The sequence below is a fragment of the Leucoraja erinacea genome, chromosome 11, assembly GCF_028641065.1.
Source record: "Leucoraja erinacea ecotype New England chromosome 11, Leri_hhj_1, whole genome shotgun sequence".
Classification (NCBI taxonomy): domain Eukaryota; kingdom Metazoa; phylum Chordata; class Chondrichthyes; order Rajiformes; family Rajidae; genus Leucoraja; species Leucoraja erinaceus.
Genome location: NC_073387.1, coordinates 53,681,714 through 53,706,239, shown reverse-complemented (window position 1 = coordinate 53,706,239; position 24,526 = coordinate 53,681,714). Strand labels below are relative to the sequence as shown.

At 41.1% G+C, this 24,526-nt stretch overlaps 1 protein-coding gene across 1 annotated transcript in view; it reads left to right on the top strand.

The window, feature by feature from the left end:
- Positions 1 to 24,526, top strand: part of LOC129701833 (gamma-aminobutyric acid receptor subunit beta-2) — a 109,533-nt gene that overhangs the window by 51,854 nt on the left and 33,153 nt on the right. Inside the window, exon 4 of the mRNA XM_055643302.1 lies at positions 9,549 to 9,769. Within this exon, the coding sequence (XP_055499277.1) occupies positions 9,549 to 9,769 (221 nt within the window). The remainder of the gene's footprint in view (positions 1 to 9,548; positions 9,770 to 24,526) is intronic.

The following is a 24,526-nucleotide window of genomic DNA, read 5'->3' as shown; positions in this document are numbered from 1 at the left end:
TGTGCCTCCGTGTCCCTCTCTGTGCCTCCGTGTCCCTCTCTGTGCCTCCGTATCTCCCTCTCTGTGCCTCCGTGTCCCTCTCGGCGCCTCCGTGTCTCTCTCTGTGCCTCCGTATCTCCCTCTCTGTTCCCCGTGTCCCTCTCTTTGCCTCCATGTCCCTCTCTGTGCCTCCGTCTCCCTCGCTGTGCCTCCATCTACCCCTTCGTGTCTGTGAATTGGGGGCTATGTGTGAGTGGATAGGGCGGGGCATGGGGTAAAAGGAGTGAATGAATAATATTAATATAATATCAATGGGGGTGGTGTGTGTGTGTGATGGGGGGTTAGTGTGTGTGTGTGAGAGGTTGGTTAGTGTGTGTGTGACGCCGCTTCCCCGCGCAACCGCGCGTTGGGGGAACAGACCCAACGGGTCTGCACTTGGCATAGTTATATTATAAAACTCTGATCTTGGATTTTACTTATTTATTTGTTTGTTTGTTTACTTGTGTCTTTTTCCGTGTATTTTTGTTTGATTTTTACATATTCCGGTAGAGATTTACCTCATGATGTCAAAAATCGCCTCATCTGAAAATTTGATTCATTATTTCCCGAGTTATTTCTTCAAATTCTTCACCAATCTGAGATTTTAAAAAAAACTAACGAGCTGATGACGTCACAATGGCTCCTCTCGCTCACAGTCGACTGGCCGGGCATCTGCAGCGCTCCGCTCCGCCTGAGGCCCAGCCGCCCTCCCCCCCCGCCCCCCCCCCCCCCCGGGGCTCTGGATTGAAGCTGATAACGAGTTATGTTAACAATCCCCCCTCCCTGACTCACAAACATTTTGTCGCCTTCCGACTCACAGTCGACTTGCACTCGGCAGGCCATCCGCAGAGTAGCGCACCGTCTCGCCCACAGCCCAGCCGCCCAGCAGCCCTCCGCCCCCCAGGGCTCTGGATTGAAGCCAATGAAAATGCAGTACGCTCGCGCCTCGGCTCGGGTCTCCCAAGAGAACCCTAGGGATGCCGAGCAGCACCCGAGTGATGACATCGCAAAGAGAGAGCTTTCATTTCCAGAACATTCTTCACCGCCCGCAGCCCAGCAGAGATCCCGAAAGCTGCTGAGGCCCGTCGTCCGCTCACAGTCGGCCCCGCCCGCTCGCCGTGTTCAAGCCCACCTTCGCCCTCTCTCTCCCCCCCTCCCCCTCCTCTCCTCCCTCACTCCCCCCTCCTTTCCCCCTCTCTCTCCCCTTCCTCCCCCCCCCCCCCCCCTCCCCCTCCCCCTACCCTCCTCCCTCCCGACGTGTGTTGGAAGCCGGTAGGAGGGATTTTAACAGTAAAAATCGTGAAGTTTCTCCCCCCCCCCCCCCTCCCCTCCCCCCCCCTCCCCCCCCTCTCCCCCCTCTCCCCCCCCTCTCCCCCCCTCCTCTTCCCTCTCTCCCCTCCCTCTCCCCCCTCTCCCCCCCCTCCCGTCTCTCCCCCCCCTCCTCCCCCCCCTCCCCCCTCCCCCCCACCTATTCCCCCACACCCCCCCGCCCCCTCCCCGCTCCCCCCCTCCCTCCCCCTCCCCCTCCACCTCTCCCCCCTCTCCCCTCTCCCCCCCTCTCCCCCCTCCCCCCTTCTCCCCTCCCCCCCTCTCCCCCTCTCCTCCTCCCCCCTCTCCTCTCCCCTCTCCTCTCCTCCCTCTCCCCCCTCCCCCCTCCTCCTCCTCTTCACCCCCTCTCATCCCCTCCACCCCCGCTCTCCCCCTCTCCCTCTCTCTCTCTTTCTCCCCCCCCCTCTCTCTTTCTCTCCCCCACTCTCTCTGCCCCTCGAGATAGGGCAGGGATGGGGTAAAAGGAGCCAATGAATAATATTAATATAATATCAAGGGGGGTGGTTAGTGTCTGTGTGTGGGGTGGTTAGTGTGTGGGAGGGGGTGGTTAGAAGTCTACTTCTTTGGAACACTCCATTTCCTTCATCTATTTCTACCAACGGTAACTCCTCTTTCCATTACACTTTCCTGTACAGCCATAGATGTAATGCCACTTGGTTTGTTATCTGTTCCTTTCCCATTGTTGAGGACCCCCAAACAGTCTTCCTTAAAGTCAAAGGCGCACTTTGCCCATGCCAGACATCAAGTGCCTATCTATACTATTTGAAGCACTGATTTATATTGTACAAATTAATATCTTGTATTATCTGTTTCCAATGTAGATTCTGCCATGAAGAAATTAAGTGAATATTGAATAACAGTTTTAGGAAAATCTGCCAATCGGCAAATGTGGCCCACCAGAATGTAGCTGAATAATTTTCTATCCACTCTAATCTCTGTTGTCATCCTCCTACACTATTCCAATGAAACTCACTGAATTTAAGGCATTGCATCTTACCTTCTGACAAAGCACATTACAAGCCTTTTGACTTGAAATTGAATTGAACAATTTCTCTTGATTTTTATTCCAGCTTTCTAGCATGTCTTCCAAATTTCTTAAGTAATTTGGTAATATTCTTGTATTTTTGCCTCCTCCAGGCTTTTATCACCATGCATTATCGTTCCATTTCTCATTGTTAATGTATCCTGTCTTCCAGCCTTTTACAGCCCTTTCTTTATTGTCCCTGCTTTTCCCTCCATCTTAAAACCTCTAATAACATTTCCTAATTCTGATGAAGTATTCAAACTGAAACATTATCCATGGAGCCAGAGCCAGAGCCAAAGTTAATTTGTTTCGTCAGGAAATAACTTTTTTCTGCCCTTACTTCAGATTTTGCGCAATTGCAGTATTATTGACAATAAAAACTCAGAAGAAAATAAAAGTTAAACTGCGGAAATCCACGTATCAGATGCCAGAATATGCGATCCTGTTCACAGATGCATACTGACCATAGTACATGCACAAAGTCAGGCAAAACCCCTTTGGGTCATAGAATCATCATACAGGAACAGACTTTTAGTACAACTCATCCATGTCAATCAAGACGCCCATCATTTGCCTGTGTTTTACCCATACCCTTCTAAACCTTGGAAATCCAGTGTGAGAAAGGGCCCTGACCCAAAACGTAACCTATCCATGTTCTCTGGTGATGCTGCTGAGTTACGCCAGCATTTTGTTTCTTTCCTTGGTAAACTAGCATCTACAGTTCCTTTTTTTGTTCTTCCAAATGCTTCCTATCCGTGTACCTGTCCAAAATGTACTTTAATCATTGGCATTTTACTTACCTCAACCACTTCCTCTGGTAGCTCATAGACGTAACAGCCCTGCCTGCTTATCAACTGAACTTCCTGTAGTTGACCTCAGTATCAATTTCCAGCCTCTCAACTCCTTCACTGGTGCGTTGGATCCCGCACCCTTGCCAAATCTAGTTTAAACCTTCCTGAGAAGGACTAGCAATCTGTCCACCAGGATATTGGTCCCCCTCCAGTTCCGGTGCAACACCTCTGCCCCTGAATAGACGGGTGTTTGGCAAATTATGACTTTATTCTGCGTTTTATACTGTTTTGATACTGACATTACCATTTCTAAACATTTATGCCTCATGTGCAGCTAAACACTAATAGCCAACATTGCTTAATTATTTTGTACATTGGTTCCTAGATTATTTCAACTGACAGTTCTACAGCCTAGGAATATTCCTGTTCCTTGTTTTGTTTACTTTAAGGTGTTGAAGTACTTTGGTGGCTGGGCATGGAACTAACCATGACTGTGAAAAGGGACAGAAGGCAGGCAGAGATGAACAAGAGGCCAGGAATGTGATTAAATGGGCCATGATAAGTGGTTATTTCTGCAAAGGCTTTTTGGGGAACAATTTTCTCATCTCCAGTGACAGCTAGTACTTGAAATGGCTTTGCTTCAATAAAATGATCATTTGTGAAATCAGCCAACTGCTGCAATCACAACTACAAACCTTAGACATGGTAACAATCGTGTTGCCTGGGGCAGTCGAGATGATTGTAGCTGTTAATTTTTGTCTATCCTCCTTCCACACTGTTGAAAAGATAAGCATCCCCATACATTTTGCAGCAGGTTGTAACACAGTTGGTCTCCATCTTCCATCTGGTCCAGAATGACATACAAACTGTGGTATTGGTCTTAGCAATTAGATAGTGTATCATGCATCATTTTATCATAAATCTGCAAGAGTCCTCTACTGCTGTCCAGATGGCGGATGTGTTGCTTGAGGGTGAGGTTAAGGAGAGGTTGGACCAATTTGGATGCGATAGTCGCATTTAAGAAGCTTTTGGATTGGCATATGGCAATGCAGAGAATGGAGGGATATGGATCATGTGCAGTCAGAGCAGATTAGTTGAGCTTGGCATCATGTTCGGCGCAGACATTGTGGGCTGAAGAGCCTGTTCCTGTGCTGTACTATTCTATGTTCACTCTATATTTTTAAATCAAATACATTTAAAATCAGCTGTCTACTTTACTTCTTTTGTTATGGAATGCTTTCCTGATTGCTGTAACATGAGGGGTGGAAGGCTGCTGATTTTCAATCAAGGAGATTACAAATGGACTGTGAAGGTGACTTTGGGCCCAGATGTCCCACCTTCATGTTGCAGCATTCTGGCCTGGGTTGCAGGAATCTGCATTGGCTGGCAAACATTCCCGAGGTCACAGATTATATAGTGTTCTTCCCCATGTACTGTAATTTAAACTCAGTAAATACAGCAGCCATTTGGTGAACAGATTGATGAACCACTTTGATGCCCTGAAGCACTTTGAACGCTAATACCTAGAGTCATGATGATGTCTATTTCATATTGCATAGTTGGAGCCTGTGCCTCCACTGCAGCACTTGAACCTTTAGATTTAGAACCTACTTGTGCTAGAATAGGAGATGAGACATTGTCTGTCATTTGCTGTGGAATGTCAAATATCCATTCCTTATCGGAAAGAAGGATTTTAAAGCTATATCCACAGTTAATCTTGTCAATCTAATGCTGAATAGTTTCATATTCAATGTTTTCCAGTGCTTCTGTTACTTAGGTCTGCACCCCCATTAGTTTTGCTCAAGGTTCTCACCAGAGTCCTCAAATGTAGTGTGTGATCTTGCTGTTCAGTGAGCTGACGCCTATGCTTTCTTTCCACTTCTGTAATTTATATCTGGTGTTTTACCAAATGTAATTCCCTTTTATTTTTGAATCCTCTAAAATACAACATCTACAGTTCAATCTACAGTTCAAGTCAAGTCAAGTTATTCGTCACATACACATACGAGATGTGCAGTTAAATGAAAAGTTCAACTTCAGTGATAAGGTGTATTTACCTTTCTTAATGTATTCACTTTCCTCTGCTAAAAAAAGTGATTTGGGGTTTTGAGGTGTGAAGGTAGAAAAAAATATGAAGTGTTTTTTCTTACCTTCTACAGCTACTCAGAGGGAATTGAAGAATGAGAAAGAGGAATACCTATATTAAGTTGTGGTAAAGGCAGCTGCCTTAACAATGTTCCTTTACACAATATTCAGTGTTGATTCTTCCATGGAGGTTCTAACACACAGATATGCTCCAGGTATTTTTTTATTGTGTTCCGTTTTGTGCCACTTACCTTTGCAAGAAATATGTAGGTTGTGGTTGTGATAGATGAATTACTGCCAGTGTGTGCAAGCTGTGAGTTATGGGTGTGAAGCTGGCAACAGTAATAGGTGATGATCAGGTGAAAACAAATAAGTAGCATGGTAGAGATCTGGTTTCGTTGATGGCCGATAATTGAAGGATGTATTATGAATTGAACAATGCTTAAAAAATAATAGCTTTCAGATGCTGGAAATCTAAATTAAGACAAAATGCTGAAAACTCTCAGCAGGTCATGCAGCATATGAGAAAACAGATGCAGGCTGCTTTTAAGAATAGTATACTGAACTTGTTCTGTTATATGATGTCAGTGAACAGTGTGGGAAATGCTGACTACATTCAGCAATCACTCAAAACACCAGGAGCGTTAATTTGATGCACTGACTGCATCATGGAAATCACTGTGGCTGTTTTGGACATTATCCAGTTTAACACTCTGCATGTCTTAGTGTGCAGCCGTAAGTATAAGAAGCAGCCTAGATATGACCTTGACTACAGAATTAATATCAATTTTGTTTCAATGAATATTATGTATGTTGTTATACTTTCCTATTCATTTACTTTAAGAGAAAATGACACTGATACATCCATTGTGAAACGTGGTTATATATTTCTTTTGTAAAGAAGATAGGACTTTTCACATTTCAAAAATTGTTCTGTTACAATCAATAATGCACACATATAACTGATGAATATTTTTATTAATATTGACGGACATTTTATTCATTTGATGGAATAACTTTAAATTTACTTTTCACATCTGCATAGGTTGTGGTTATTCTGAAATGTAATTTTCAACCTCCAATTATGTCAATTATTTCCTCCATTATGGATTAAGAATGTCTTAGATACGACCCCATAACAAAGAAGAAAGGCACCAGTTGTGAATTTTTGACAATGTCATTGTGAGGTGTTCATTAAAAAGCACGCATCATCTGGGCGATTTACTATATGACATTGTTTTCTTCCCCTTTTGCATATGCACATAACCTGACTTGGTTCTTTAAAATAGACAAAATCATGCATTCATCAGTTTAGGTTTTGTTACTGGAACATATTTAAACTAAATGCCATTGGGTGAATTACAGATAGATTCAAACAAGTTGTTTGCAAGCCATTATCATAAAAATAGTTTCAGACACAAATTTTATGCAGAGATTGCACATAGTGAGACATGAAAATTAAAGAATTTCAGAGAAAGTAATCTGCAATTTAACGAGTATTTAATAAAGTTAAGATTTTAATACCTTTTTATCAAGGGTAAAGAGGAAGTGGATAAGATTAACTAACTACCATCTGAAAAAAGAGTTAAGTCAGATGAAGAAATAGAGTGTAGGGTTACTCATCGTCCATTTAGAGGCTAACATATTGTCGGATACGCTACAAGAAATCCTTGTGAAGTGCGTACAGCTCACCAGCACAATGCCGGATGGTAAATGTACGTTCAGGATACAGTTGACATTGGATTTGTTACTTAAGACTTTGTGATGACCTTATAACAGATATAATAAATGTATTGGAAGAACTGAGAACGTGGTCCCCGTAAAGCCAGTTATACATGGCTTGCAAATTCTTTAAGTTCCAGAAAAGCATATTAAATATGCAGCACCTGATAAGCCAATAATTGTCTTTTTTGAAGAAGGCTAAGTCAAAGGGGTCTGGAGGTATTTTTGATCACAATTTGGTGGCCAAAATCTATCAGTCAATCACTGCTATTAATCACTTGTTGTCTTTCAATGGACAATAGGTGTAGGAGCTGGCCATTCGGCCCTTCGAGCCAGCACCGCCATTCACTGTATTCATGGCTGATCATCCCCAATCAGTACCCCGTTCCTGCCTTCTCCCCATATCCAATGACTCTGCTATCTTTAAGAGCTCTATCTAACTCTCTCTTGAAAACATTCAGAGAATCGGCCTCCACTGTCTTCTGAGGCAGCGAATTCCACAGATTCACTACTCTCTGGGTGAAAATGTTTTTCCTCATCTCCGACCTAAATGGCCTACCCCTTATTCTTAAACTGTGTCCTGGTTCTGGACTCCTCCAACATCGGGAACATGTTTCCTGCCTCTGGCGTCTCCAATCTCTTAATAATTTTATATGTTTCAATAAGATCCCCTTCTTCCTTCTAAATTCCAGTGTATACAACCGCAATCGCTCCATTCTTTCAACATATGACAGTCCCGCCATCCTGGGAATTAACCTCGTGAACCTACACTGCACTCCTTCAATAGCAAGAATGTCCTTCCTCAAATTTGGAGATCAAAAGTGCACACAATACTCCATGTGTATTCGCACCAGAGCCTTGTACAACTGCAGAAGGTCCTCTTTGCCCCTATACTCACCTCCTCTTGTTATGAAGGCCAACATGCCATTAGCTTTCTTCACTGCCTGCTGTACCTACATGCTTACTTTCAGTGACTAATGTACAAGGACACCCAGAACCCATTGTACTTCCCCTTTTCCTAACTTGACACCATTCAGATAATAATCTGCCTTCCTGTTCTTGCCACCTAAGTAGATAAACTCACATTTATCCACATTAAACTGCATCTGCCATGCATTTGCCCACTCTCGCAACCTGTCCAAATCACCCTGCATCCTCATAGCATCCTAGCATCCTTCTCACAGTTCACACTGCCACCCAGCTTTGTCATCTGCAAATTTGTTAAAGTTACTTTTAATCCCTTCATTTTAATCATTAATGTATATTGCAAATAGCTGAGGTCCCAGCACCGAGCCTTGCGGTACCCCACTAGCCTGCCATTCTGAAAGAAACCCGTTAATTCCTACTCTTTGTTTCCTGTCTACCAACCAATTTTCTGTCCATGTTAGTACCCTACCCCCAATACCATGTGCTCTAATTTTGCCCACTCATCTCCTATGTGGGACCTTATCCAAGGCTTTCTGAAAGTCCAGATACACTACATCCACTGGGTCTCCCTTGTCCATTTTCCTAGTTACATCCTCAAAACAATTCTTTTCATACATGATGCACTGATTGAAATATAGCCAGCAATATGATTTTTAAAGTATTTTGAAATCTTCATGTTCTCATTCAATCCACCGTATCAATAATTAAAAATATGTACTTGCTTATTATCTGCCAAAGTGAGGGTTGTTTATCTTCTTCCAAACATTCACAGAGGAATTCCTGCTGGTAAATTATTTGATTCCAATTGTAATGCTGGAATAAAAGCACTAACCTAAAGACCGAGAATCTAGATATCAGCAAAAAAGACCATATCAAACTGGGTATACTAATTCTTAATTCAATTCACTACTTTGTGTTTGCAAGATCATTTACTGCCCCTTTGAATCTATATTGGCCGAGAAAATGGATTGGAGGTCAAAGCATTCAAAAATATTATAGAATGACTAAACAGCCTCAACGGTTTAAATGGCCTACTCTTATCCCCATTTTCTCATCTGCTATAATATTACTGATGGACTGTTCATCTTTAGAACATCTTGGACATCCAAATTTCAAAAGTGCAGATCATCACATCTACGTTGATGAAATAATGATCACAATCTCTTTGGATTTTATGATGGAATTTTGATTTCCCTTCATCACAAGCTTAGATAATGATGAGCTTCGAACTATTTCCTGTGCCTGCGCTCATCTTACACGTCAAACAATTGTGTGAAAGTAAAAAATTCAGGTTGTTGCAACATGATATTAAAACACATTTTAAAATGTCAAATACAATGATAGCAAACAAAAGAGTTAAATACATGATTTATTTCATGGAAGCCAATCAACTATTAATGAAAAAGAATTACTGATGTGCCATTGCGTGTCTAAATGTTTTTGCTTAGTTGCTGATATCGTTTTCCACATAGTGGATTTTCTCTGCAGCATTCTTATTTTAATCAAAATGTACTTTAAAAAATATGCAGCAGCACTTTCTGATCAATCAAATAACAGATAACTTTTTGATATTTTGGAATAGATTTTCAAGTCCAATAAAAATGATTTTTGTACTTCTAACCAACCGTAATTTCCATTTTTCATTTTTTTAGGATTATACTTTGACGATGTACTTCCAACAGGCTTGGCGGGACAAGCGACTTTCCTATTCAGAAATACCCTTGAATCTCACGTTGGACAACAGAGTGGCTGATCAACTCTGGGTTCCTGACACATATTTTCTAAATGATAAAAAGTCTTTTGTGCATGGTGTCACTGTAAAGAATCGAATGATACGTTTGCACCCTGATGGCACGGTTTTATATGGTCTCAGGTTAGTACCAGTTTTTCCAATTTATGGAACTAAACAGAATTGGGATTATATTCCTTGTTTCAATTGCAGTAATGATATTAAAGAGCCTGCTGGATACATATTTTAAGACTGTCAATATTGGATTGCTTGATGATATGGCACCTCTATGTCCTGAATATCAGATTTTAAGCCAATAAATATAGCTATGGTTTTCATCTACAGATATCAATGTACACTAAGTCTGCAGAAAGGATAATATGCCATGATACTTCTGTTGTGGGGCATGGTATTCAATAATAATTTTCATATTCATTTTTGTGGAATATTATCAATTTATTCAATGCAATTCAGCTCTGATAATTCAAATCCCTACGGGATTGCTTAATTCAAAGCACTAATTTCATCTGTTACCTGAAGCTGGAATTCATTTTAGTTTGCTGATAAAAAAATGCCCGAAGGAAACTCATCACATTCAAATTCTTAATGATGAGTCCATAAATTAAAACTGCTCATAGTTTGGAATAAGCCAGCATTAAATAGTCAATCCTTGTCTCATCATAAGGATGATTAAAATGGCAACGGAGTACAGTGAAGTTTCTGAGATTTTAAGTCATATCACCTTATGACATTGTGAATGGAGCATCACTATTATTGAAGCTCGCACAACATTTTTTCCTGTTTATTTGAATGGGAATATAACTACCATTTAGGTAGAAATGAGTAACAAGATCTTTTAATATATGCCTAACTCAACAATATCTAGATTAGGAATGTTTGGCATTGATTCACAGTGCCATGTATTGTTCAATTTTTAGCTATGATAATTTTTACTTTTTCCAAAATTCAAGAAAGTTAGTTATACTTTTTGGTTAATCAAAAGACTGATTAGTTATCTTTCTGTAAAATCATGCAAACAATCCAATGATGCAATATTAACGACATTAAGTAGCTCATTGGAAATTTTCTTGGTCTCTTTGGAAGTTATTATGCCTGACTGAAACTTAGCATCCGTAACCTCGGACCATATTTGAAATCAACCAAAGAGGCCATCCGTGCACCACAGTGAAGTCAAAAGTATACTGCAGGTTGCTGCAATTTTGGGATCCTGTGCTACTCTTCTAGTGGCATTATATTGATAGTACATGGTATTTTTACCGTGTCGATATTTTAGTCTAGGATTATTTTACTCAACAATTGATTAATTATGGAATAAATTAAGGCGAGATAAGATTTTCTTTAGTCAGGAGTCACTGAAATGTAGTTAAGATTGGTTTTCTGACCCTACTGTGCTACAGTTTTCTCAGCGAGAACTGTACGTATAAAACTGGTGCTGCATGAGGCTCTGCCACTTACATCCATGGACACAGTGTGCTTTTCTGCATGCAAGATTTGTGGGCATTTAGCATTGAAGCAAAAGCTTATTCACCTGAGGTGTTAAGATTGTGACTTTCCCTCAGAGTTGGTGCTGGATATATTGGGGTGACTGTGGCCAATGTGGAGAACGCTGGAATAGATACAGGAGCAGGTAGCTAGCTTTTTCTGACATTGTAGTGTCAACAGAGGTAGGCACTTAGGGTGAAGTTCAAAGCACTCAGAGTCATCACCTGTAAAATGTACACCACATCTGCAAAAGTACTGTGAAATCTGGTCCATCAGTATGTTGAAGTTAAATCCTGTATTATCTTCTGCACTGGACACCAGACCAACAATGCAGTTATTTTTTGTTGCTTTAACTTTTGATCAAGCAAATATAATTCCTTCCACTAGGACCTGCTTTTCCATTCATTGCCAAACAGTTTATTTGCTGTGTCTCTAGGTCTAATGTTGCAGCAGTGATCTGAACTGTGTTATTTGCCAATTGATGTATCTACTGTTAGTCCAGTGTCATTTGTTAGTCAAGCTTTGCTGAATATATTAATATTATTTTAAATAATTTAAATTTGTTTAATGTCACATACATGCTGCCTGACTTGCTGAGTCACTCAAGCAGTGTGTGTTTTGTTAAAATGTTTTCCTGTAGATAAGAGTGGAAGTGGTAAACAAGCAAGTGAGAGAGGGATCTCCTTACTGTAATTGGGGAAGCCTTTTATTCTTGGATAGTAGTCAGTTGAAGACTACTTCATGAAAACGAAATCATCTTGCAGTTGATTTAGCTGGAGTGTTTAAATCAAGAGGATCATAAAGCATGGATAATGTGTCTTTTAGAGTTGTGGGTTTTGGTAAATAAGAGGATGGCTGTAGTAAAAGCTCAACATTGTCATTAGTTTGAAAGTGTGATGTTCGTGCAAGTCAGGTTACTGATTGGAGACTATTTTGCTGACAAATTTCAATTTTATAAGCAATCAATGAAGATGAATGCAGTTGTCAGCAGAGTGCAGGGAGTTGGGGAAAGACATCAGCTATTTTGTGAGTGATGTGTTTAAAGTCTATAAACTCTAATGTTTAAAATAGTATAGAACTGTCAGAAAAGGTAGTTGAAGCAGGGACTATCGCACCGTTTAAGAAACAATTGGACTGGCACATGGATAGGACAGGTTTAGAGGTATTTGGGGCAAACGCAGGCAGGTGGGACTAGTGAAGATGGGACATGTTGGTCAGTGTGGGCAAGTTGGGCTGAAGGGCCTGCTTCCACGCTGTATGACTCCATGATTCTATGACTGTAACTGGTGATAATGTAACACCAATATAGGGTAACTAGTAGTACATAATCAATAAGCAGTTCATTCATATAGTAAAGATGGGAAGAAAAACAAGGTCGTTGCTGTGGCACGAGGAAGCTCCGGTTTGCTATTACATCCATGGCAAACATATGTTGCTTGAAAGGTTTTGGTTCAGGGTCATGGAGCTGAGTGCTCAACTGCAGAACAGCATCATGTCAGAGAAGTGAAAAGTCAAACACTGTAATGAAGGATCTTCTATAAACTTGCGGGTTTCTCAGGAGGCTCCCACATCCCAAAAATGTGCAGCTTGGTAGGTTAATAGGCTGTAATAAATCGTCCCTGGCAATGGTGGAATGAGAAAGAACTTGAATGGAATTATGGGAGAATAAAAAAAATTGAATTTATGCAAATGACCGGTGTGGATCTAGTGGGCAGAGCGGCCTATTTCCATTCTCTATGATACTATGACTGCAGTCTTTTTAATGGCTATACATGATGAGGCAATACTCCATTGTATTTAGAAGTCAATCCAGGAAGGCAGCTTTCTCTCGTATGGTGGTCCTCGTAGGCTATCTCTTGTCATTATGTTTATGTTTTATGCATTAGTTTTTCTCTCTCTACCTTGCAGTCTCTCCATCCTCCCAATGTTGCCATCAGAAGCCTGCCTTTAAGGGTTGTGATTGTTGTGCAGTTAAACTGACAGCAGCAGAATTCATTACTCTTCCCTTGGGGAGCACATGTAGTAATTTAATACACTTGTTTGTGGTGGAAACCACATTAGAACTGTTGCACACTCGTTTGCAGTCAATATCACAACCTCTTTGGGGAGACCCAACTTGGCATATCATTACGAAAAAAAGGCAATTCTAGCTAACCACGCATAATCAAATATAAGAACTAATTATATCCAGATTGCACTGCTTTTTATTTTGGGATAATGACAAAAGAAGCCAGATGTACATACATTTTGATTTAATTTTTAGTTCACAGGGAACACTATATTATCTAATTTCTGTAATTTCTGACAGTGAAGGAATTTTAAAGTAATGAACTATAATTATTTTTTTATTACTTTTTAATTCATTCCGTGTTCCTCTTGGTTTACTCTGTGTTGACTGCATGTAGAACTTGTTCTACTTTCTAGCACTGAAATTGTTGGTGAGCATAAACCAGAATGTATTATAAAATATAGGGCTATTTTCATGAATGAATTTGATTCCTCGATGTTTTAACTTAATTATTGATCGGATAGATTTTTAATCCATGATCTATATTACACTTCAATGTACATAAAAAGATTGTACATTGTACCATGTACAATTCTTTAAGGTTCAATTGAGTTTTCCATTGTCATGGGAGTTTCAATATGGGTCTTATAAAAAGTTCTAAGTTCCCCTACAATGTTACAAAATGAGTATTGCCTAGAGAATAATTTAATTCTGTGCACCTGACATTGAAATGATGTCCAAGGCACAAGAGTGACCCATGACTGGAGGTACTGCATGGAATTACAGGTCATGCAAAATGACCTAGTTCTGTAAAAAATCAAAAATGGCATTTATTGCATTGATTTTCTAGATCATGATTTTACAGTGATTCAATTATCCCGTGACGAGCCCTTCTCCCAAGGAACAATTTTAAGACTTTGTAAGACAAAAGCAAAAGAGACCACTGCATATGTTCACATCTAAATTGCCTAAATTATAAATCTTATCATGCAATGTGATTCATATATCTATTAGACATGCAGATCCCTTTTCAAATGTTCTTAACTTATTCCTGGGTGGCTCATCAGAGGTAGCACATCATTCAAGGAAGTCTGCTCATCACCACTTTCTCAAGGCTAATTAGGGATGAGCAATTAAATGGAGATGCAAGGAACAGTTGATGCTGGAATCTTGAGCAAAATACAAAGTGCCGGAGTAAAGGGTCGGTGGGGGGCGCTGCAAGATGGCTGCCCTCCAGCAGCGTGTTAGTCATTTCTACTTTTTGGGGGGTATTTTAGTATGTCCAAATGTTTGTTTTAGTGTCTCTCGGTATGTCTTGTGTGGGGAGTGGTGAAGGGGGGTAATGGGGGATCCGCTTTCAGTCGTCTCCTCCACGGAGGTGTGCCCGGAGCTTCAGCAGCGGGCGCAGGGTGAATCTTTTTCATCACGGAGCGAGCAGACCCTTGCCGGAGTAGCCAGAAGGTAGCCCTGCTGGCCCGCGGACTGTTACAGCCTGAAGCCGCGGTCTGCGGAGCTTCTAGCAGCGGGCATGGCGTCCGGAGCCTGGGAACCATCGTTGGGGATCCCCGGAGGAGAAGAGCTCCGACCGCCGGCCCGCTGCCTAGAGTCTGCGGTCTGCGGAGCTTCTAGCTGTGGGCGCAGCGGGGACTTACCATCCAGAGCAGGAACCCTCGCCGGGGATCCCTGGAGAAGAGCTCCGACCGCTGGCCTGCGACCTACGTCATCCTGAAGCCGCAGTCCATGGTAGGGAAGCACCGATTCAGGACTTACCGTCCCGACGAGAGGGCCTGTACATCTGGCCGCCCATAGCGGCGACTGCGGAGGTTTATGGCCCTGACCAAGGGGGAACAATGGAGGAGGACTGACTGTACTTTGTGCTTACCACCACAGTGAAGAATGGTGGATGTCTGTGTTAAATCTTTTATTGTGTATTGTGTGTTCTTTTTTATTGTACCGCTGCTGGCAAGTCATTTCACTGCACTTTATTGTGTATGTGATGAATAAATCTGATTGATTAATTGATTGGTTAACTCAGTGGGTTAGGTAACATCTCTAGAGGACATAGATAGGCGATGGATAGGTCGGGGCCCTTCTTCAGAGGGCAATTAAATGCTGCTCAGCCTGCGAAGCCAACATCCCTTGAATTAATAAGATAATGCTCTCAGAGTAGCTGAGGGAAGTAACCTCAGTGCATTTTGTACAAGGTACACGCATGCATTGAACCAGTGCCAGTTCGTAGTGAGTAACAGGAATTAATCTTTGGAGTGCTGGATGGGGTTCAAATCACATTAGCTCATTGGTTCTGGATAGTACCGAGCTTCATGCATGCTCAAAGAGCTGCAACTATCCAGGCAAGTGGAGAGTGTTTCATCATCTTCTTACTTTGTGTCATGTAGATAGTGGAAAGGCTTTCAGATGTCAGGAAGTGAGCACTCGTTGCAGCATTCCCAGCCTCTGCCCTGCTCTTGTACCCACACTTTTTATGTAGCTGCTCAACCAGTCGTGTTTTGATATTGATATTGATATTGATATGCCATTTATTGTCACTATACATGTACAATGAGATTAAAAGCAGCTCGTATTCAGTGCATACATATAATTTAGTACCAAAAACAAGAAACAGAAAACAAAACAAAAGGGGGAGGGGGGGGGGGGATAGTGCACAATTCTGCGGCGCTATATACATATCTATAAAGGCAAAATGGTGAAGGATGAATAGGTAGTATTCTTAGGCAGATGTTTAAAGATTATATTAAATATTTTTCTATTTTATTTTAATATTAAAAATTAGTTACAATACACATTACAGTTCCAAATTTCAGTACGTGGATAGAATAGATGGAAGTCCGGGTGTTGGGCTGTGAAGTTTCAGATCAGAGGTGTTCCCAGGAATGTTGATGGTGATGATTCAGTGATATTGAATGTCGAGGGTAGGTTATTAGAAACTCATGTTGGTGATGTTCATTGTTTTTGTGGCATGAATGTTTGTTGTAAATTATCAGAGAATACCTTGATGTCTTCCTGATTTTTCTGAATGGAGGCACTGGCTATGTAATTTTCTGAGAAATTGCAAATGAAACTCTCAACTCTTCTGACCTTGGTAGGAAGATTTTTGTTGCATTTGATGTGGATGTTTTAGGTTAGGACTAGGTCTTGAAGATCCCCCTGCTTTGATGTCGAGGACTGAGGTGATTAACCTCCAACAACAGTCAAACTTAATTAACTTTTTTTGTACAACTTGTGACTCCATCCATTCGAGTGGTTTCCCCCTTGGTGCTCCTTAATAATCACTGGGCAATGTGATCATCTTGTTGACAGGTACGTCTAGCTTAATATCACAGTTGACAATACTGATGATTGAGATTGAGATGGAAATTAGCCGGATGACATTTATCTGTTATGTGGCCAGATCATACCTGGACAATTTGTCTGTATGCTGAGAACATTCTATTGTTATTGTGTCGGAATAGAATGACCTGGTTTGAGGTGCAACTCAGCCGGAAGTCGTCTTCGGATTGACTCTTAAGATGTTTTCTTATCGCTTCATCTTTGTGAAATCCAGTTCTCCACCCCGTCTCTAGATATGAAGAGTGAATGTGATGATGCATGTGATGATGGAAATCTCAAGAGGAAACAGATGGTCGGTCCACTTGGCAGTGTTGAGTCAAGGTCATAGTTCAGTTTTGGTCTTCCATAATTGGGGAAGGAGATGCATACCATGGAACTATTATAGAGAAGGTTCTTTAGATTTGTTTTTGGGAGAAAGGGGTTGTCTCTTGAGGAAATGTTATGGTAATTGAATCTATATACCCATGAGTGCATAAGACTAAGAGTTGGTCTTACTGAAATACAAGATTCTGAGAGGATTTCACAACATTGACGTTGTTAATATGTTTCCTCTGGAAGGAGTATCTAGAGCAAAGTAAGTCCCATTTACATTTCCAGCTTCTGCTTTGATTTGCATTGGTTAAAATGCCCATGTATTGTATTGCATTCAAATTTATTGTCATTGTCTCAATTAGAGACAACAAAATGAATTTCCCTTTACAGTCAGTATGATAAAAATAAATAAATAATAAATATTAAAACATTAAAAAAATTAAATAGAATTTTAAAAAAAGCACAAACACAGGAAGTCCACGACACAACACAACACAATGGCACCAAGGTGAGGAAGGCACCATTGTCCAGCCAGCCTCCCCTCCGATCTTCCCAGATGTTCATCCGTGGTCTGGGCCTTCCGAGCATGTGAACTACTGTAAACATTTCCCATCAATTTGCAAATTGGAAATTGATTGGTGGTATTAGATATTTTTATAGACAGGTTTACCTGTGTCTTTTTCCATATTGTTTGATGCTTATATGCTAAGACAATTTAGCATGAGGTGTTGTTCGTTCTGGAGCATGGCTGTTCAGCACTGCTATATTATAAGGGGCCACAGGTTTTATCTTAATCAGTGCAGTCAGTTTTCATGATATCATGTGCAGTGCATAGAATTATCCAAAAACTGAATTTTCTGATGTTTGGTGACCTCAGGAGCAGTTTGAGGTGGGACTGTCTGCACTTTGACGGAAAAATGCTTTTACACTCACAGTTTAGGCTCTGTTGCCAATTAAAATTGGGATTTTCAAAGAGGATGCCATCCTGTTATTTAATTGCCCATCATTAGTTTATGTGGATGAGACTAGGCTACAGAATCTTTATTTAATTCATTGAAAGACTTTGAAAATTAAAATTGTGTACAATTAGATACAGAGCCCCATTAATAAATGAGGTGGTGGTAGAAACTGTTTCTGTTTCAGAAGCTCGGCAATGTGATAAAACTGGTTTGCGCTTTTGCCATGCTGCTTTGATGTGGTGCCAATTTAAATGATCTTCCTCTGCTGAAAAGTATCAAATACTTGATGAATTCATGCTCAGACAGCACCTTGTGTAATATTTAACAGGTCCTCTGTAAATGCATGAAATTGAAACCTGCAGAATAAAAGATAAGTATGGTGATAATTTTCAGAGCCTCAGGCAAAGCTGTCCACTCTGATATTCTTGATCACAGTAGCTGCCACAATACCCCTAATTTTACCTTGCTGAAGCACATTCTGACTGAGAGTTTTCTGACATCATTCTTTGAACATGTAACATTGTTTAAAGTGCATTCCATTAATACGTGTTTCTCCTGTATTGCTGTCAATCTCATAATAAAATTTCAAACATCTTTGATTAACTCCTCATATAGTCATCAAAAACACAGTTTGAGCAACAATATCCCCACAGTCTTGCTGCTCTCATGTATGCCAAGCCTTTGGAAAGCCAAACAAATACATTTGGAGGAGTCTAGAACCAGGAGCCACAGTTTAAGAATAAGGGGTAAGCCATTTAGAACGGAGACAAGGAAACACTTTTTCTCACAGAGTTGTGAAGTGTGGAATTCTCTGCCTCAGAGGGCGGTGGAGGCCAGTTCTCTGGATACTTACAAGAGAGAAAGCTAGATAGGGCTCTTAAAGATAGCAGAGTCAAGGGATATGGGGAGAAGGCAGGAACTACTGATTGGAGATGAGCAGCCATGATCACATTGAATGGCGATGCTGGCTCGAAGGGCCGAATGGTCTAGTCCTGCACCTATTATCTATTGTTTAAATCTGGCAGTGTTTAGTTAAAGTCAGCACTTCAGGTTGAGACCTTTTGTCTGAAGAAGCATCCTGACTTGAAACACCGCCTATCCATTCCCTCCAGAGATGCTGCCTGAATATTTTGGACTGAGTACTCCAGCACTTTGTGCTTTGCTCAAGATTCCAACATCTGCATTTCCTTGTATTTTTTCAAGTCTTTAAGGTTGCTATGCATATCTCTATTGATACTGGTGAGAGATATCTGCTAGTAATATCATAATTTTGGGATGCAAAGAAAGCAAATCATGGGATTTGAGAACTTCAGCATTGTTGCTTTTCATTTTGGTACAAGATAACAAATAGCCAGCCGTATTAGCTAACAAGCTCGTGAGGCCCACTATCATAGAAACTATGTAGAAATGACCTATTCCATGGGATATATGTCAATTGATACATTTGGCCATTATAAGTCCAAAATATATACTTTTTAAAATTAGTAATTCCAGGTCTTTGACATCTAAATGGGAGAGAAGGGGTAACCACATGGAGCTGTATAGGTTAAAGATATTATACTACACAATACTAACTTGACCTTGAGTAATATTTGCAGTATGCTAAGAGCTTATAATTGATGTGGGATATAATTCCCATGGATAACAAAAAGTCCACCTACCACTAGGGGTTCTGACAATGCGACTGAGGCTGTAATGACATAAACCAGTCAACTTTTTTATAGCTGCAACAAGCTGAAGCAGACAAGAACTGTGGATCCCAGCTCCGACTGTGCACTGCAATTAATATTTCACGACCTGTCAACACAAGACATCAAGTATAATCTTTCCCATGACAAATGAGATTTGCCAAACACCACACTAGTAGATGGGTGTCCTTGCAAGTACAAATCTGTAGAAAGGAAGTCGGCTGATAACAAGGACTTTGTTTGTACAGGAACCGGAGATGCTGATTTAGACTGAAGATAGACACAAAAGCTGGTGTAATTCAGCAGATCAGGCAGCATCTCTGGAGAAAAGGAATAGGTGACATTTCTCGACCCAAAACATCACTTGTCCCTTTCCTCCAGAGATGCTGCCTGACCTGTTACCCCAGCTTTTTGTGTCTATCTTCACTTAGTCTATTCACATATAAGATTTTAATATTTTTCGAAGATCATGTAATAACAAAAAACTGAAGGGAAACAAGTTGTTTAAATTAAACAGGATGGACATGTGACTTTTGAGGGGTGAAATGGTTTACCAGCTTCAGATCAGACACAGTCATACAAAACACCTTGGTCTTTGTAGCTGGCAACATTTGTTTCTTTACCTCACCTGTGATTTTTTTTTTGATCTTATAACTTACCTGTTTACATGATTTATTCTAGGGAGTGAGGAGCACTTCATGTCAATTATTATTTAAATTCTACCCAGCCACTACAGTTGTTCAATTACAGGACAACGTGCACACAAGATACTCATCCTGGCTTTAAGCAGTTGTCATGGGAACCACTAGTGACTCAAAAAAAGTATAGGCAGGTAATCGAGTCATGTATTGCTGTGATTTTACAGCTAGAATTGAATTTTTAGATGTAATATGTGCCATTTTGCATAAATTGCCCATTTTTTTATAAAATGACCTGGATATAGTATGATATTAGACAAAGAATGAGCACAGATGATTTTTGGCAATTCCCATTTGGAGAGTTAGTAGCTGGAATTAGGTCACATTCATCCACTTTAGGTCATATCAGATATACTATATATGAATACAAGCAAGTCAAACTCGAGTACAACAGGTAGAGCAAAGGGGGAAGATACAGAGTGCAGAATAGAAACATAGAAAAATAGGTGCAGGAGTAGGCCATTCGGCCCTTCGAGTCAGCACCGCCATTCACCATAACCATGGCCGATCATCTAAAATCAGTACCCCATTCCTGCTTTTTCCCCACATCCTTTGATCCCTTTGGCCCCAACATTGGAATGTATGCGGGATAGTTTTCTAAACCAACATGCAGAGGAACCAACGAGAAAGCAGGCTATTCTAGACTGGGTATTGAGTAATGAGGAAGGGTTAGTTAGCAGTCTTGTTGTGCGTGGCCCCTTGGGCAAGAGTGACCATAATATGGTTGATTCATTAGGATGGAGAGTGACATCGTTAATTCAGAAACAAGGGTCCTGAATTTAAAGAAAGGTAACTTTGAGGGTATGAGACGTGAATTGGCCAAGATAGACTGGCGATTGATTTTTAATGGGTTGACGGTGGATATGCAATGGAAGGCATTTAAAGACTGCATGGATGAACTACAACAATTGTTCATCCCAGTTTGGCAAAAAAATAAATCGGGGAAGGTAGTGCATCCGTGGATAACAAGAGAAATCAGGGATAGTATCAAAACAAAAGATGAAGCATACAAATTAGCCAGATAAAGCAGCCTACCAGAGGACTGGGAGAAATTCAGAGACCAGCAGAGGAGGACAAAGGGCTTAATTAGGAAAGGGAAAATAGATTATGAAAGAAAACTGTCAGGGAACATAAAAACTGACTGCAAAAGCTTTTATAGATATGTGAAGAGAAAAAGATTAGTTAAAAGAAATGTAGGTCCCTTGCAGTCAGAAACGGGTGAATTGATCATGGGGAACAAGGACATGGCAGACCAATTGAATAAATACTTTGGTTCTGTCTTCACTAAGGAAGACCTAAATAATCTGCCGGAAATAGCAGGGGACCGGGGGTCAAATGAGATGGGGGAACTGAGTGAAATCCAGGTTAGCCGGGAAGTGGTGTTAGGTAAATTGAATGGATTAAAGGCCGATAAATCTCTAGGGCCAGATAGGCTGCATCCCAGAGTACTTAAGGAAGTAGCCCCAGAAATAGTGGATGCATTAGTGATCATTTTTCAAAACTCTTTAGATTTTGGAGTAATTCCTGAGGATTGGAGGGTAGCTAATGTAACCCCACTTTTTAAATAGGGAGGGAGAGAGAAAAAGGGGAATTACAGACCAGTTAGTCTAACATCGGTAGTGGGGAAACTGCTAGAATCAGTTATTAAAGATGGGATAGCAGCACATTTGGAAAGTGGTGAAATCATTGGACAAAGTCAGCATGGATTTATGAAAGGTAAATCATGTCTGACGAATCTTATAGAATTTTTCGAGGACGTAACTAGTAGAGTGGATAAGGGAGAACCAGTGGATGTGTTATATCTGGACTTTCAGAAGGCATTCGACAAGGTCGCACATAAGAGATTAGTATACAAACTTAAAGCACACGGTATTGGGGATTCAGTATTGATGTGGATAGAGAACTGGGTTGCAGACAGGAAGCAAAGAGTAGGAGTGAACGGGTCCTTTTCACAATGGCAGGCAGTGACTAGTGGGGTACCGCAAAGCTCAGTTCTAGGACCCCAGCTATTTATGATATATATTAATGATTTGGACGAGGGAATTGAATGCAACATCTCCAAGCTTGCGGATGATACGAAGCTGGGGGGCAGTGTTAGCTGTGAGGAGGATGCTAGGAGGCTGCAAGGTGACTTGGATAGGCTGGGTGAGTGGGCAAATGCATGGCAGATGCAGTATAATGTGGATAAATGTGAGGTTATCCACTTTGGTGGCAAAAACAGGAAAGTAGATTATTATCTGAATGGTGGCCGATTAGGAAAGGGGGAGATGCAACGAGACCTGGGTGTCATGGTACACCAGTCATTAAAAGTAGGCATGCAGGTGCAGCAGGCAGTGAAGAAGGCGAATGGTATGTTAGCATTCATAGCAAAAGGATTTGAGTATAGGAGCAGGGAGGTTCTACTGCAGTTGTACAGGGTCTTGGTGAGACCACACCTAGAGTATTACGTCCAGTTTTGGTCTCCTAATCTGAGGAAAGACATTCTTGCCAGAGTACAGAGTACAGAGAAGGTTCACCAGACTGATTCCTGGGATGTCAGGACTTTCATATGAAGAACGACTGGATAGACTCGGTTTGTACTCGCTAGAATTTAGAAGATTGAGGGGGGATCTTATAGAAACTTACAAAATTCTTAAGGGGTTGGACAGGCTAGATGCAGGAAGATTGTTCCCAATGTTGGGGAAGTCCAGAACAAGGGGTCACAGTTTAAGGATAAGGGGGAAATCTTGTAGGACCGAGATGAGGAAAACGTTTTTCACACAGAGAGTGGTGAATCTCTGGAATTCTCTGCCGCAGAAGGTAGTTGAGGCCAGTTCATTGGCTATATTTAAGAGGGAGTTAGATGTGACCCTTGTGGCTAAATGGATCGGGGGTATGGAGAGAAGGCAGGAACAGGATACTGAGTTGGATGATCAGCCATGATCATATTGAATGGCGGTGCAGGCTCGAAGGGCCGAATGGCCTACTCCTGCACCTATTTTCTATGTTTCTATGTTTCTAACAGCTAAATCTAACTCTCTTGAAAACATCCAATGAATTGGCCTCCACTGCCTTCTGTGACAGATAATTCCACAGATTCACAACTCTCTGGGTGATAATGTATTTCCTCATCTCAGTCCTAAATGGCTTACCCCTTATTCTTAAACTGTAACTCCTGGTTCTGGACTCACCCAACATCGGGAATAATCTTCGTGCATTTAGCCTGTCCAATCATTGAAGAGTTATATTTGTTTCTATAAGAATCCCTCTCATCCTAAATTCCAGTGAATACAAACCCAGTTGACCCATCTTTCATCATATGTCAGTCCCACCATCTTGTGAATTAACCTGGTGAACCTACGCTGCACATCATCAATAGCAATAATGTCCTTAAATTAGGAGACCAAAATTGCACACAAGATGCGGACTCAAAAGGGCCCCGTACAACTGCAGTAGGACCCTCTTGCTCCTAAACTCAAATCATCTCGCAATGAAGGCCAACATGCCATTACCTTTCACTGCCTGCTGACCTGCTTGCTTACTTTCAGTGACTGATGTACAAGCACACCCAGGTCTCGTTGCACCTCCCCTTTTCCTAACATGACACCATTCAGATAATAATCTGCCTTCTTGTTCTTGCCACCAAAGTGGATAACCTCACATTTATCCACATTAAACTGCATCTGCCATGCACCTGACCACTGACCCAACCTATCCAAGTCATCCTGCAGCCTCATAGCATCCTCCTCACAGCTCACAGTGCCACCCAGCTTTGTGTCATCTGCAAACTTGGGGATGTTATGTTTAATTCCCTCGTCTAAATCGTTAATATATATTGTGAATAACTGGGGTCCCGGCACCGAGCCTTGCGGCACCCCTCTAGTCACTGCCTGCTATTCTAAAAATTCCTACTCTTTGCTTCCTGTCTGCCAACCAGTTTTCTATCCATGTCGATACTCTACCCCCAATACCATGCGTTCAAATTTTGCACACTAATTTCTTGTGTGGGACCTTGTCAAAGATTTTTTTTAAGTCCAGATACACTACAATCCACTGGCTCTCCCTTATCCATTCTACTTGTTACATCCTCAAAAAATTACAAAGATTAGTCAAGCATGATTTCCCCTTCATAAATCCATGTTGACTTTGACTGATCCTGTCACTGCTTTCCAAATGCGCTGCTATGACATCTTTAATAATCGACTCAAGCATCTTCCCCACTATCGAAGTAAGGATAAATGGTCTATAATAGTAAGATTAAACAAGAACTTACCAGTTTGAAGTTTGATCGGTATTTTACGAGGAGATACGATGAGGGATTATGTGAAGAACCCGCTCAGCACACATGCACGGCATACTTCAAAGCAGCGGTGTGGAATCACAGATAGACACAGTTATTGAAGTAA